The following is a 15,749-nucleotide window of genomic DNA, read 5'->3' on the forward strand; positions in this document are numbered from 1 at the left end:
TTTCTCCTTCTCCTCCTCCTCCCTATTTCTCCTCCTCCTCCTCCTTCTTCTTCTCCTCCTCTTCCTCCTTCCTCTTCCTCCTCCTGCTCCTCCCTATTTCTTCTTCTTCCTATTATTTCTCCTTCTCCTCCTCCTCCTCCTCCTCCTCCTTTTCTTGGATCTGCAGGGAGAAGTTTCTTTCTCACGCAAAAAATAAAAGGTCCCCCTGCTCGTCTTCAGCAGCAGGAACAAAAGTTTGGCACCGGGCGGTCGAGATTATTAGCAGCTGTTTGGAAAGGCATCTTATGGGCTTTGGAAAGCTTTGCAGCTTGGAAAGAGAGACGTCTGGGGAGTTTGGTCCAGAAGGAAAGGGAAGGAGAGAGAGAGAGAGAGAGAGAGAGAGAGAGAGAGAGGAGGAGAAGCAACGGGTGGAAACTGGTCAAAGAAAGAAGCAACTTAGAACTAAGGAGAAATTTCCTGACAGTTAGAACAATTAACCAGTGGAACGACTTGCCTCCAGAAGTTGTGAATGCTCCAACACTGGAAGTTTTTAAGAAGAGGCTGGACAGTCCTGTGTCTGGAATGGAACAGGAAATCCTCGACCTACGACCACAATTGAGCCCAAAATTTCTGTTGTTAAGCGAGACATTTATTAAGTGAGTTTTGTTCCCTTTTACGACCTTTCTGGTCACAGCTGTTAAGTTAGTTGCAGAGCTGTTAAGTGGCTCTGGCTTCCCCATTGGTTTGCTTGTCAGAAGGTCGCAAAAGGGGATCACATGACCCCGGGACACTGCAACCGTCATAAGTACGAGTCAGTTGCCCAATGGCTGAATCTTGATCACGTGACCCCCAGGGAAACCGCAACGGCCGTATGTGTGGAAAAACGGTCCTAAGTCACTTTTTCCAGTGCCGTCACTAAACAGACAGTTGTAATTCAAGGACTCCCCTGGAATGGGTCTCCTGCCTCACCAGCGGGTTGGACTAGAAGACCTCCAAGGTCCCTTCCAACCCGTGTCATTCTATATAGGTCCATGCGTGAATTTCTATTGCAGTTTCAAAGGGGCAAACGAAACCGTCCGGCTTAGGAGGGGGCACTTTTCCAACCAGCCAAAAAGTCTCAGAGGCTGAAATTTTTTAGCGGGGGTGGGGGGGGTGGGGGGCTTCCCTGGACCACAGCCTTCCACACAGATCCAGGAATTCCCTCCCCCCCCCACACACACACCTCCCCGAGGCTGACGGTTACCAGATTTCCAAAGCTGGAGGAGAGTTCATGAGGGTGGGAACTTGACTGCTTGTTTATTCCCGTTCCCAGACAGCTTCGTTCCCCGCTAGGCTCTCTGGGCTGCTTTCTCCTCCATAATTCATTGTTCCTTCTCCTTCTCCTTGTTCGGATTCCTGCCAAAATCGTTGCATCTGGGAAGGGTTCCTGTTTTGCGGAGAACGTGGGGGTGATCCGGGGCTGGAGGGGCTTGTCTTCCCCCAGGGTCTTTCATGTCAGTGAAGAGATGGGTAGGAGGCAGGCGGGGAGGGAGGGAGCAGCAACAGCCTGCTTTTTCCGCCTTTCTACCTGGGAGGGGGTGGCTGCTGGGTTGCTTGCACTGTTGGGGGTGACCCGTCCGGCTGTTAAAAAGAAGGGGAGGGGGAGGGAGGGGGGAGGGGAAATGAGAAGAGTCAGAAGTTCCCCTCTTAAACTCTGCAAGGAGAGTGGTCGGAAAATTCTTCCGGGTGTCACAAGTGCTTTTCTGCAAGGGGAGGGCAGCCAGGGGGACTTGGCACAGCGGGGCGGGGGGGGGGGCAGTTTAGGGAGATGGGGGCTTGATTCTGCTTTTCTTGAGGGTGGGGGGTGTTGGGGTTGGAAGGGTGGTACCAGGGATGCAAGGGAGGGGCTGTCCGCCATTTATTTGATTGAGGTATCTGATTTTTATCCAGTGTTTATTGTTATGCAGAAGTAACTCAAGGAGGTGAAGGGACCTAAAACTCCTTCCTCCTTTCCCCCCCCCACAACAACTCTGTGAGGTAGGTCGACAGAGAGGGACTGGCCCAAAGTCACCCAGCCGACTTTCGTGCTTAAGACGAGACTAGAACTCACCGTCTCCTGCTCATTGGTCCAAAGTCACCCAGCCAGCTTTCATGCCTAAGACGAGACTAGAACTCACCGTCTCCTGATGATTGGCCCAAAGTCACCCAGCTGACTTTCATGCCTTAGGTGGGACTAGAACTCACTGTCTCCTGGTGATTGGCCCAAAGTCACCCAGCCGGCTTTCATGCATTAGGCGGGACTAGAACTCACTGTCTCCTGGTGATTGGCCCAAAATCACCCAGCCAGCTTTCGTGCCTAAGGCGGGACTAGAACTCACCGTCTCCTGGTGATTGGCCCAGAGTCACCCAGCCAGCTTTCGTTCCTAAGGCGGGACTAGAACTCACTGTCTCCTGGTGATTGGCCCAGAGTCACCCAGCTGGTTTTCATGCCTTAGGCGGGACTAGAACTCACCGTCTCCTGGTGATTGGCCCAAAATCACTCAGCCAGCTTTCGTGCCTAAGGCGGGACTAGAACTCACCGTCTCCTGGTGATTGGCCCAGAGTCACCCAGCCAGCTTTCATGCCTTAGGCGGGACTAGAACTCACCGCTCCTGGTGATTGGCCCAGAGTCACCCAGCCAGCTTTCGTGCCTAAGGCGGGACTAGAACTCACCGTCTCCTGGTGATTGGCCCAGAGTCACCCAGCCAGCTTTCGTGCCTAAGGCGGGACTAGAACTCACCGCTCCTGGTGATTGGCCCAGAGTCACCCAGCCAGCTTTCATGCCTTAGGCGGGACTAGAACTCACAACGCCTAGTTTCTAGCCTGATGCTTTCACTGCTAGACTAAACAGTCCGTGCCAATCCTACCTGCTTCTCCAATGTCAGAGAAGAAGCAAACCTTGGAGATCTCCCTACTCAGTGACTTTGGGGTGAGTTAGAGGTCCCTTTTAATGATCCCAGACAGTCTGTCTCCCCTCCCTCAGATTCCTGGGCCATGGCGGGTGGGGAAGGGGGCTCCTCTTGGCAGTTGGGTTCAACAAACCTGAAGATCAAGGTCAGATTCAAGGCCCCGGGCACCCTGCCAGGTGGAGTCTGTTGCCCCAATCCAGAATCTCTTTCACTTTTAACTTTGTTTCTCACTGCAGTTCTTGAGCAGCCTTTCTCTATCCCTCCTGTTTGTCTTCCATAATCTGATGCTGGGAAAAATTTGGGAGTTTTCCCCTCCACCCCCTCCTCCCTTGGCAGATGATTTTAATTTGGGATATGTGTAAACAACTCCTCCAAAGCTCTAAGCCTTTACAAAAGGTTTTAAAAATAGCTTCCAATGTTAGCCCGGGAGTATCTAGCCAGGATTAAAAGTCACAAGGCTGGAATAGATCGCAGACTCCGCTTTGTTCGGGGGGGGGGCTGGGGGTGACCTTGGCATCGGCACCAGGCTGGCACCTGCTGGTGGTGGTAGGGGGTCTGTCCTCTATGCCCACCCGCCTTTCACAGGGCCCTGGAATGCCCCTTGCCAGCCCCCCCACCAGGCCAAGGAGAGCTAAATTCAGACTGTGACCTTCTGCAACCGGAGTAGCATCTGCTGTAGGTCAAGGTTGGCACCAGCCAGACAAAACTCCTGGGTTTCTTGCCTTGCCAGACTCAAAACCCACTTCAGCACAGGACCCTGGGCCATCCAAAGAGTTTTTTCACCTGAAAGAATGCTTAACATAACGTAATAACAGAGTTGGAAGGGACCTTGGAGGTCTTCTAGTCCAACCCCCTGCCCAGGCAGGAAACCCTACACCATTTCAGACAGATGGCTATCCAACATTTTCTTAAAAAACTTCCAGTGTTGGAGCATTCACAACTTCTGGAGGCAAGTCGTTCCACTTATTGATTGTTTATTTTATTTATTTATTGTTCTAACTGTCAGGAAATTTCTCCTTAGTTCTAAGTTGCTTCTCTCCTTGATTAGTTTCCACCCATTGCTCTTTGTCCTGCCTTCAGGTGCTTTGGAGAATAGCTTGACTCCCTCTTACTTTCTAGGGCACTGATGATGTTCCCTAGTTGGGTCATGAAAGATCTGCAAGAAAACCACCAGGCTCAGTGATCCCCAAGGACTCAACAGTCCTCCTCCTCTTCCTCCCACTGAGGATGTTACCTATTTGGGTCTTGAAACATTTGCCACAATCCTCCTCCTGCTCCTCTTCCACAAACCCCCCTCCCTTCTAGCACTGATGATGTTCCCTAGTTGGGCCATGAAAAGTCTGCAAGAAAACCACCAGGCTCAGTGACCCCCAAGTCAAACCTTTGCCACAATCCTCCTCCTCCTCCTCCTTTCCTCCTCCTCCTCCTCCTCCTCCTCCTTTCCTCCTCCTGCTCCTCCTCCATAAACTCCACTCCCTTCTAGTACTGAAGATGTTACCTAGTTGGGTCTTAAAACATCTGCAAGAAAACCAGCAAGCTCAGAGAGCGCCAAGGGCCCCACGGTCTCTCCCCCCCTCCTCCTCTCCGCAATTCCCATTCCTCTATTAAGTGACTTTTACCCCATTGTACAATCTTTCTGTCCACAACTGTTAAGTGAATCACTGCAGTTAAGTCTGTTACAACGGGCGTTCAGCGAATCCGGCATGGACTTTGCAGGTCAGAAGGCCACAAAAGGGGATCACGTGACACACACACACATCCCGCAGGACACTGCAGCCGTCATAAGTACGAGCCAGTTGCCAGGCCTCCAAATTCTGATCACGTGACTGCAACGGTCATTTCGTGTGAAAAAGCTTTCCCGTGCTGTGGTAACTTTGAACGGTCACTAAATGAACTGTGGTAACTTGAGGGCTACCTGCATTGCCTGAGTCCTTATCAGTCGGGAACCAGCCTGTACGAATCTCCCATCGATGAGATCAGCACGGGCTCTCCCAGTCCCTCTGCAAACACGCCTTGCGGCATTGCCATACCTCTCCCTGTTTGCATTACCTGGGCATTGTGTCTTGCCAATTCTGATGCCACCTGCCTGGGCTGCTCCCAGGTGAAACCACTGCCCCCACCCCCTCCCCAGCTACTCGCTGTGGCATGCCCGCTCTCTCTTGCCATGCCAGTTGCTAGCTCTCAAGGGCTGCCTCCCATTTACTCTGCATGAAGCCCACCCCTTACTCCTTGAGTAAACCTTGCTATAGAAGAGAAGGAGTAGGAGGGGCCCCGATAGCAGTCTTCCACTGTTTGAAGGGCTGCCCCAAAGAAGAGGGAGGCTCCACCTATTCTCCAAAGCAGGGGTCTCCAACCTTGGTCCCTTTAAGACTTGCGGACTTCAACTCTCAGAGTTCCTCAGCCAGCTTTGCTGGCTGAGGAACTCTGGGAGTTGAAGTCCGCAAGTCTTAAAGTGGCCAAGGTTGGAGACCCCTGCTCCAAAGCACCTGAAGGAAGGAGAAGAAGCAATGGATGGAAACTAATCGAGGAGAGAAGCGACCTGGAATTGAGGAGAAACTTCCTAGCCCGTTTCCCCGAAAATAAGACCCAGCTGGAAAATAAGCCCTAGCATGATTTTTCAGGATGCTCATAATATAAGCCCTTACCCCAAAAATAAGCCCCAGTTAAGATCGTCAACCTGATGGAGCCATTAAGTATGGTATTTCCCCCCCCCAAAAAAGACCTAACTGGAAAATCAGCCATAATGCATCTTTTGGAGCAAAAATTAATATAAGACCTGGTCTTATTTTGGGGAAAACATGGTAACAGTGACAACAATTAATCAGTGGAACAGCTTGCCACCAGAAGTTCTGGGTGCTCCATCATTGGAGGCTTTTAAGAAGAGGCTGGATAGTCACTTGTCTGAAATGGGTTAGGGTCTCCTGCTCGAGCACAGGGTTGGGCTGGAAGACCTCCAAGGTCCCTTCTAACTCTATTACTGTTACTATTACAATAAAACTGAGACAAGTGCTTCTTCTTCAACAACTTATTTTCCAAAGCACCTGAAGACAGGACAAGAAGCAACAGATGGGAACTAATCAAGGAGAGAAGCAATCTGGATTAAGGAGGAATTTCCTTACAATTAGAACAGTTATAATGTTTTCCTGCAGACCTTTAATGACCCAACTAGGGAACATCATCAGTGCTAGAAGGGAGTGGAGTTTGTGGAGGAAGAGGAATAGTATGGAATGAGTTACCTCCAGGGTTACGCCAACTTCCTGACCTCCATACCTTCAACCGGGAACTGAAGACTCTGCTATTCAATCGGGCGGGACTAGCCTAAATATTATTTTAATTTAATATTTTAGTTTAACTTAATTTTAATTGAATTTTAAATTGTATTAATCTATTTGTAATTTTATATTTTAGGGTTTTATATCGGTCTTTTGACCGTTTTAGTTTTAAATTGGCCGGTTAAATATTTCATTTTAAATGTATTTTAAATTTATTGTGTACCTATGTGTTTTAATAAGGCTGTACACCGCCCTGAGTCCTTCGGGAGAAGGGCGGTCTAGAAATCTAATAAATAAATAAAAAATAAATAAATAGTAGTATTGTGGGCGCCTTGGTGCTCTCTGAGCTTGGATGTTTTCTGCCAGACATTTCATGACCCAACTAGATAACTTCCTCAGTGCGGGGAGGAGGAGGAGGAGGATGACTATTGAGTTCTTAGGGCTCTCTCTGAACTTGGCAGTTTTCTTGCAGACCTTTCATGATCCAACTAGGTAACAACATCAGTACTAGAAGAGAGGAGGGTTGGCTCGCTTGCTTATACACTGGTGGTTTTTTGATTGCCCGATCGAGCTATTTTAACCTGATCAATTTGAGTATTTTGACCCGACCGCCATGCTCCTCTTCTCCTTTCCTGGAGATAAGGTGCAAATCAAGACTCGGTTCCTATGTTTTCACCTCTGGACAGACTGAAATATGATTCACCCGTGTTTGCGGTCCCGGAAATGGCCTGATTCTCCCATGTGGTTTGCTTTGCCGGAGCAACGGTTTCAACTCCAGGTTTTGCAAAGTGAGTCACGTCTCCTCTTCCATCTCAGGTGGGAGCACCTGGGACGCAAACAAGGCCCGGGGCAGAAACATCCTTACAGAAAAAACACCTGGAAAAGTTTATTTTATTTTATTTATTTATTTTTCAAATTTTTATACCGCCCATCTCCAAAGACTCGGGGCGGTGTACAGCAAATAAAACACAAAAGTGTGTGTGTGGGGGGAGAAACATTAGAAGAGAATTACTCAATCCCAGCAATTTTGCGGTGCGTAGACTTCAAATCCCAGGATTCCCCAGCTAGCAGGAAACGAAACGGAGTGCAGCATGTTGCGCTATAAGAGGAAGTACGGAAGTAGTCCTCGACCTACGGCCACAATTGAGCCCAGCGTTTCTGTTGCTAAGTGAAACATTTGTTAAGCGATTTTTTTTTGGCCCATTTTACAACCTTCCTTGTCTCAAGTTGTTAAGTTAATTGTCGCAACTGGCTGGGGAATTCTGGGAGTTGAAGTCCAGACATTTTACATGGCCGAGGTTGGGGAACACTAGTATGGCTGAGGAATTCTGGGAGTTGAAGTCCAGCCATTTCATGTCGCCAGGATTAAAAAACATGAGTCTGGCTGAGGAATTCTGGGAGTTGAAGTCCAGCCATTTCATGTCGCCAGGATTAAAAAACATGAGTCTGGCTGGGGAATTCTGGGAGTTGAAGTCCAGACATTTTACATGGCCGAGGTTGGGGAACACTAGTATGGCTGAGGAATTCTGGGAGTTGAAGTCCAGCCATTTCATGTCGCCAGGATTAAAAAACATGAGTCTGGTAGGGAATTCTGGGAATTGAAGTCCAGCCATTTCATGTCGCCAGGATTAAAAAACATGAGTCTGGTAGGGAATTCTGGGAATTGAAGTCCAGCCATTTCATGTCGCCAGGATTAAAAAACATGAGTCTGGCTGAGGAATTCTGGGAGTTGAAGTCCAGCCATTTCATGTCGCCAGGATTAAAAAACATGAGTCTGGCTGGGGAATTCTGGGAGTTGAAGTCTACGCACCGCAAAATTGCTGGGCCATTTCATGTCACCAGGATTAAAAAACATGAGTCTGGCTGGGGAATTCTGGGAGTTGAAGTCCAGACATTTTACATGCCCGAGGTTGGGGAACACTGGTCTGGCTGAGGAATTCTGGGAGTTGAAGTCTACGCACCGCAAAATTGCTGGGCCATTTCATGTCACCAGGATTAAAAAACATGAGTCTGGCTGGGGAATTCTGGGAGTTGAAGTCCAGACATTTTACATGCCCGAGGTTGGGGAACACTGGTCTGGCTGAGGAATTCTGGGAGTTGAAGTCTACGCACCGCAAAATTGCTGGGCCATTTCATGTCACCAGGATTAAAAAACATGAGTCTGGCTGGGGAATTCTGGGAGTTGAAATCCAGCCATCTCTACATGATCAAGGTTGAGAAAGACTGACCCATCCCAGGTCTAGTACTTTGGATTGTTACCCAATTGACCCCTTCTGACTCCAAAGTCTCCATTGAAGGGCATTCCAGCCAGAAAAAGTGGAGGCTGGGCACAATGTTGAGACCGCTGGCTTTGCTTTCCAGCCAAATTTCCCAGGATTCCTCTTAAAACTTTTCCAGGAAAGGGTGGGTGGGTGGGTGGCGGAGGCTGCAGAGGGAACAGCTCAGGGCTGTTCCAGAGTTGGCAAAACTTTGTGGGCCTGACCCTTTGTGGGTTGTAACACTCTTAGTCCACCCCCACCTTCTGCAATTCTGTGCAGACACTCCTCGACTTACGACCCTAATTGAGCCCCAAATTTCTCTTGTCCAAGTGAGACGTTGAAGTGAGTTTTGCCTCATTTTACGACCTACCGCGCCGCCGTTGATAAGTGGATCACTGAAGTTGTTTAATTAATAACACGGTCGCTAAGTGAACCTCACTTCTTCCGTGGACTTCGCTTGTCAGGAGGTCGCCAAAGGGGAATCGTGTGACCCCGGCAAGCGGCGAACCGTCATAAGTGTGAGTCGGCAGCCGAGTATCTGAATTTTGTTCGCATGACCATAGGGATGCTACAACGGTCGTAAGTGTGAAAAACGGTCGTAACAAGTCTGGTGCTGCTGTGACTTTGAACGGTCACTAAATGAACGGTTGTATCTCGAGGATTACCCGTCATGTTAATTTACATTTTAAAACGCTGATCTTAAATTACTCACGTATCAAATGTTGTAGTATATTGATTAAATTGTGCACTGCCCAGAGCCCGGCTCCCCCCATTGGGAGGCGGGCAGTTGAAACGTTCGATAAAGAAGCCAATAAATAAATGCCACTCTCCCCCCTCTCCCCAATAAGGCCCTTCTGACTTTTTCTCTGGGGGAGAAAGTCCCTTCCGGTTACCTGCAGCAAGGAGGGGAGGGCTGGGTGGGTTTCCGCTGCAGCCATGCAGACCAAAGGAAGGGGGTGGGCAGTGTGGATGGATGGATGGATGGAAAAACTGGTTGGACAAGTTTTCCTTCCTTCCCATGAAGTCTGCGGAACCACTGGGACATAAAGTGAGAAGTGGGGGGGGGAGCGTTTCTCTCAACAACACACATCCCTCCCAAGGATTCAAGATCCCATGAAGTGTTAGCACTGCTTTAGAAGGCCTTGGGAAGGCCACACTTGGAATTCTGCATCCATTTTTGGTCGCCACGATATTAAAAGAGGTTGAGACTCTGGAAAGAGTGCAGAGAAGAGCAACAAAGAGGATTAGGGGACTGGAGGCGAGAACATAACCAAGAACCGGTTGAGGGTATGTCTCGTTTAAGGAAAAGAAGGACCAGGACGTGATAACAGTGTTTCAATATCTCAGGGGTTGCCCCAAAGAAGAAGGGGGTCAACCTATTCTCCAAAGCCCCTGAAGGCAGGACAAGAAGCAACGGATGGAAACTAACCAAGGAGAGGAGCAACCTGGAATTCAGGAGAAATTTCCTGACAATTAACCAGTGGAACTGCTTGCCTCCAGAAGTTATGGGTGCTCCATCCATGGAGGTTTCCAAGAAGGGATTGAACAGCCGTTTGTCAACAATGGTATAGGGTCTCTGCTTGAGCAGGGGGTTGGACTAGAAGACCTCCAAGGTCCCTTCCAACTCTGTTATTCTGTTATTGTAAATCAATCAGTTGGGGAGGCATTGAGCCACCCGATCTGGGATATCAACCTCCAGATGGCCAGTTGGGGGACAGCAGAGATTTGCAAAAGTCTTAAGATTTGACACACACACAGCCTTCAAGGAATTGCAGCAGTAGACCCAAGAGAAGGGTGGTTCTGTGCATTTGAGGAGCCAGAAGGGTTGCCTGGTGGCCTCCCATCCTAGAATTAGAGCGTGGTGCACCCAAGAGGCTGGAGCCAGAATCTGTGTTGACAGAAGCCCGCTATTCTACTCCCCAAAGGTACAGTGACCATCCTGATGATGTATCTTAGGGTGGGGGGGAAAGGGACAGCCTGGTTCTACCGCAGTAGTTCGCAAGTTGAACAACCTGAGATGGGTGGACTTCAACTCCCAGAATTCCACCCATCTTCAAGTTCCCAAGGCTGAGAAACATTGGCCAGGCTGGGGAATTCTGGGAGTTGAAATCCACCCCTCTTCAAGTTGCTAGGTGTGGCAAACATGGTCTTAGAAAACGCTTGGGAGAATTGCAGTGGGGGCTAGAGACAAAGTTTGCTTTGGGGGACACCAGGTAACACCCACCTTTTTCTTGGGGCCTCCATGCCCCCAACCCTCAGGACATTTTGCAAGGCCTCCTGTGGTGGAGGTCTTAATATTGGCCGTTAGGCGGTTCATTGGTGCTCGCGGCTGTTGCTCATCGATTTTATAGTTTTAGGTTCTTCATATCAGCCATTTAAGTTGTAAGTTTTGAGGCTGTTAAATGGACGGTAAAAAATTCAATGCAATAAACAAAATTACTGTTAAAACTTTGGCTTGCATGAACACCCACAACAGTGTGGTTGATGCAACCCCAATTCAGGCAAAGATAGGGCTGAAAACACCAACACAACAGAAATTGCAATTATTTGACTAACTGATGCTTTGTTTAATTTAATGTAATTTATTGATTAAATGTACATGCCGCCCATCTCATTATTAGCAGCTCTGGACATCGTACCATGTTAGAAATACCATAATGACGAAAACTTATAAACGTTGAGCAGCAAATTAATAAAGATTTAATTTTACTGGGCCAACCCAAAGAAAAGACAAAGTTCTAGCCTTGGTCTCAAAATGGTGTGATCCAGATAACTTGTGGATGAGGCCCATCTTATGGGTTGCCCTGGGTTCAGATTTGCTCCATCGAGGGGTTTTTTTTTTCAACCTTACCAATGTTTGCAATTCATCCTCATTCCAGTGTTCTGATTTTAATGCTTTGTGGTTATCATGCTTTAATTATTGTGGGATCCTTGGTGCTCTTGGTGAACTTAGTTGCTTTTCTGCAGATGTTTCATGACCCAAATAGGTGAGATCATCAGTGCAGGAAGGGAGTGAGGTTTGCAGAGGGGAGAAGGAGGAAGGGTTGTGGGGTCCTCGGTGCTCTCTGAGCTTGGTGGTTTTCTTGCAGACGTTTCATGACCCAACTAAGGAACATCATCAGTGCTACAAGGGAGGGGGGTTTGGTCTTGTTCTGTCTCCCTTCTAGGACTGGTGATGTTACCTAGTTGGGTCACGAAACACCTTTCAAGAAAGACCCCACAATTCAACTCTGGACTACAAATATTCTCTTCTACTGATGCTTTGATTGCTTTATGACACCGAGAAGGCTGGCAGATAAATTTACTAAATAATAAAATAAATGCCTCTTCCTTTCTTCTCCTTTTCCTCCTCCTCCTCCTTCCCTTTCTCCTTTTCCTCCTCCCTCCCTTCCTTTCCCATGGCAGGACCCCCAATCTCTGGATGCCGCTGTGCAGAACACCTTGTCTGGGCTCTTCCCTCCCTTCGAGGTCACGGCTCCCACGGTGCTGAGCCAGCTCTTCCGGGTCCTGGAGTCCAAGTACCACGGGGATGGGCTCTGCTGCCTCCTGGACTTCCTCATCCCTCTGAAGCGCCTCCTGGAGCACATCCGACAAGCTGCCTGTGTAAGTACAGAAGGAAAATCCCCAGCTCTGGTGTCTCTCTCTCTCTTCTCTCTCTCATTCTCTCTCTCTGTGTGTTTCTCATTCTCTCTGTGTGTGTTTCTCTCTCATTCTCTCTCTCCCTCTCTCATTCTTCCTCCCTCCCTCTGTGTGTTTGTCTCTCTCTCTTTCTCTTTCTTATTCTTTTTTGTTCTCTCATTCTCTCTCTCTCTCATTCTTTCTCTTTCTCCCTCTCTCTCTTTCTCTCCCTCTTATTCCCTCCCTCCCTCCCTCTCTTTCTCCCTCTCTTTCTTTCCTTCCCTCTCTCTCTCTTTCTTCCTCTCTCTCATTCTGTTTCTTCCTCTTTCTCTCATTCCCTCCCTTTCTCCCTTTCTCTCTCTCTTCTCTCCTCTTATTCCTCCTCCTCCCTCTCTTTCTCCTCTCTTCTCTCTTCCTCTCTCTCTCTTTCTTCCTCTCTCTTTCTTTCTCTCTCATTCCTCCTTTCTCTCTTTCTCCTCTCTCTTTCTCTCCTCTTATTCCTCCCTCCTCCTCTCTTTCTCCCTCTCTTTCTCTCCTTCCCTCTCTCTCTCTTTCTTCCTCTCTCTCGTTCTCTCTCTTTCTCTTTCTCTCATTCCCTCTCTTTCTCCCTCTTTCTCTCCCTCCCTCTCTCTCTCTCATTCTCTCTCTCTTTCTCTCGCATTCTGTCTCTCATTCTTTCTCTCTCTCTCTCTCTCATTCTCATTCTTTCTCTCTCGCTCTCTCACTCTCTCTTTCTCTCTCCCTCTCCATGTAATTGGTAACTCTGGGATGTTGGGCTTCCAGAGCAAGTCCCAGCACAGGCAGGCCCAGCGTGGTAACCGCATGCAAATGGTGGGGTTGCAGTTGTACAATAAAATTGGAGCGTATGTCTCCCACCTGCAGACAACTATTGCGAAAAATGAGTTTCACAGCTCTTGGTGATTTCATGGCAGGGCCTTCTAGTCTCAGGGGATAGTATTTCTTAACTTTGGCAACTTGAAGATGGGTGAACTTCAACTCCCAGAATTCCCCATCAGTGCTGGAAGGGAGTGAGGTTTGCAGAATGGCGGAGGAGGATGGCTGTGGGGTCTCTGGTGTTCCCTGAGTTTGCTTGTTTTTTAAAAAGACATTTCATGACCCAACTATCTAATGTCATCAGTGCTAGAAAGGAGTGGGGTTTGCGGAGAGGAGGAGGAGGAGAACTGTGGGGTCCTTGGTGGTCCCTGAACTTGGTTATATGTTTACAGACATCTCACTGCCACACTAGGTAACTTCATCAGTGCATCATCAGTATAAAACAGTTAAAAACAGTTAAAGTTTCAGAGAATTGACTGGTTTCACTCCATGCTTTCTCTTTTTCCTTCTCTGCCCCCCTCCCCAGGCGCCCTACTCTGGCTGTGTCTTCCTGCACGAAGGCTGGCCCTTGTGTCTCCACGAGAAGGTGACCGTCCATCTCAGCCCCTTGAACCCCCTACTGCTCCGTCCGGGAGACTTTTACCTCCAAGCCGAGCCTTGTGGGGAGCAGTCAGCCTGCCTGGTGGTGAAGTGTCTCTCCAGGGACTTGACCACCGCTGAGAAGATCTCCATCCCTGATGCTTCTTGCTCTTGGCTCTTCACCGAAGCTTGGTTGGAGGACATCAACCGAGACCTGGAACGGCCAACCCTGCACACCTGCCTGGTGGCCACCGGCAACGGGATTGTCCCCGTCCTCTGGAATAAAATAGCTACCCCGGAGTTTGTCCAGCTCCCCAAAGCAGAACATCCTATGGAGAAGGACTCCGTCCACCCGGAGACCCACTGCAGGTTAAATGCTGAGCCTCCAAGCCACCAGAATGGTGGAGACCAGGTCTCCAAACCATCTCAAGCAAAGTATCCAGGACTCATCAAGGTGGACCAAGGGTCCTGGAAGAAGCCCGACCTCTTTGTGGTGCCCAGCCTCTGCGACATCATCAGCGAGAACCTGGAAGGCGAATATGTCAACCTGGTGGAGTTTTCAGAAGAATCTCCAAAGGCTGAGATGTCTCCTCCTGAGGTTGCCGCATTTCCCGCGGCTGAGAAGGTGCTTCTTCGGCCCAACGGGGAAGCCGGATCTCAGGGGGAGCCCTGGAACTGTGGGAAGGAGCAAGATTTGGAGGAAGGTCCCTGTACCCCCTGCCTGAGAAGGAAACTGAGTCCGGACTCCAAGATCCATGAGCCACGCTGCCGTTACCGAGACTCCTACATGGCGGCTCTCCAGAATCCCATCAGCTTCAACTCGGGGCTGATGGCGGCCATATTGGAGGAAATGGACTTGACCCAAGCAGCTTCTGAGAACGCGGAGGCCCAGCCGGATGAAGGGTCAGGCCAGATGATCTCTCCAAACCTCTCGGAGCACCCCAACAAGGACAGGAAAACGGAGGAAAGTCCCAAGTCAGAGGTCACAAAACTGACGAAGTCTCCAGCCGAAGGTCCGGCGGTCAGCAATAAATTCTCCTTCTTGAAAGGCCACCGTCCCTTGGCTTCTTCTGGGGAGGGCCCCGGGCCCCCCGAAAAAGCTGGCAAGGGGCCCGAAGGACCTCGAAAGAAAACACTGATGGTTTCCTCTCCCAAAGTGGCCAGAGCAAAGCCGGCAGCTGGAAAGGGTAAGAGGAAGGGGAGAAGGGGGGATGGCAGGAATCAAATTTTGGTTTACGAGGGGTCCTTGACTTATGGCTGCAATTGAGCCCCAAAATTCCCTTTGCTAAGAGAGGCGGTCGTTAAGTGAGTTTTTGCCCCATTTCATTACCTTTTTTTGCTACAGTTTATTAAGTAAACCCCTGCGGTAGGTTCGTTTAGTAACATGGTGGTTAAGTGAATCTGGTTTCCCCATTGACCTGTGTCAGAAGGTCGCATAAGGGGATCACATGACCCCGGGAGACGGCGACGCGACCCGTCATAAATACGAGTCAGTCGCCAACTGTCTGAAGTTTGATCATGTGACCGTGGGGATGTTGCAACAGTTGTGTGAAAAATGATCCTAAGTTTTTTTTGACGTCGTCGTAACTTTGGTCACTAAATAAAATGTTATAAATCAAGGACTCCTTGTAATATGGTAAGATGCCCAGAGTCCCTAATAGTGAGATGGGCGGTACATGCACTTAATAAATTAAATTAAATTAAATTAAATTAAATCAAATTAAACAAAGCATCAGTTAGTCAAATCTCTGGAACTATTGTGCTGTTTTTTTGTGCCTTGTCTTCACCTGGACCTGGGTTGTGTCAACCACACCATTGTGGGTGTTTGCGCCAGCCAAAGTTTTAATCTAATTTTGTTTATTACATTGAACTTTATACCAGGGGTCTCCAACCTTGGTCCCTTTAAGACTTGTGGACTTCAACTCCCAGAGTTCCTCAGCCAGCAAAGCTGGCTGAGGAACTCTGGGAGTTGAAGTCCACAAGTCTTAAAGGGACCAAGGTTGGAGACCCCTGATTTAATACCATCCAGTGTTACAGCCTCAACAAATACCACTTAAATGGCCAATAAGAAGAACCTAAAACTATAAAATCGATGAGTAACAGCCATGGGCACCAAACCGCCTAACAGCCAACATTAAGATCTCCACCCTAGGAGGCCTTGCAAAATGTCCGGAGGGTTGGGGGCAAGGAGGCCCCCAGGAAGGGGAGGGGGTGTTACCTGGTGCTCCCTCCCCAAAGAAGCCTTGTTTCAGCCCACCCCAATTCTCCCTAGCATTTTCTAA

General features: G+C 49.0%; 1 protein-coding gene across 2 annotated transcripts in view; it reads left to right on the forward strand.

Moving 5' to 3' along the window:
• KIAA1755 (KIAA1755 ortholog) overlaps nt 1-15,749 on the forward strand; it is a 47,215-nt gene that overhangs the window by 2,058 nt on the left and 29,408 nt on the right. For both annotated transcript variants that reach the window (XM_058177174.1, XM_058177173.1), the window contains exons 2-3: nt 11,842-12,039; nt 13,415-14,654. In XM_058177174.1, coding sequence (XP_058033157.1) covers nt 11,842-12,039; nt 13,415-14,654 — 1,438 coding nt within the window. The remainder of the gene's footprint in view (nt 1-11,841; nt 12,040-13,414; nt 14,655-15,749) is intronic.

Source organism: Ahaetulla prasina, chromosome 3 (assembly GCF_028640845.1).
Source record: "Ahaetulla prasina isolate Xishuangbanna chromosome 3, ASM2864084v1, whole genome shotgun sequence".
Lineage (NCBI taxonomy): Eukaryota > Metazoa > Chordata > Lepidosauria > Squamata > Colubridae > Ahaetulla > Ahaetulla prasina.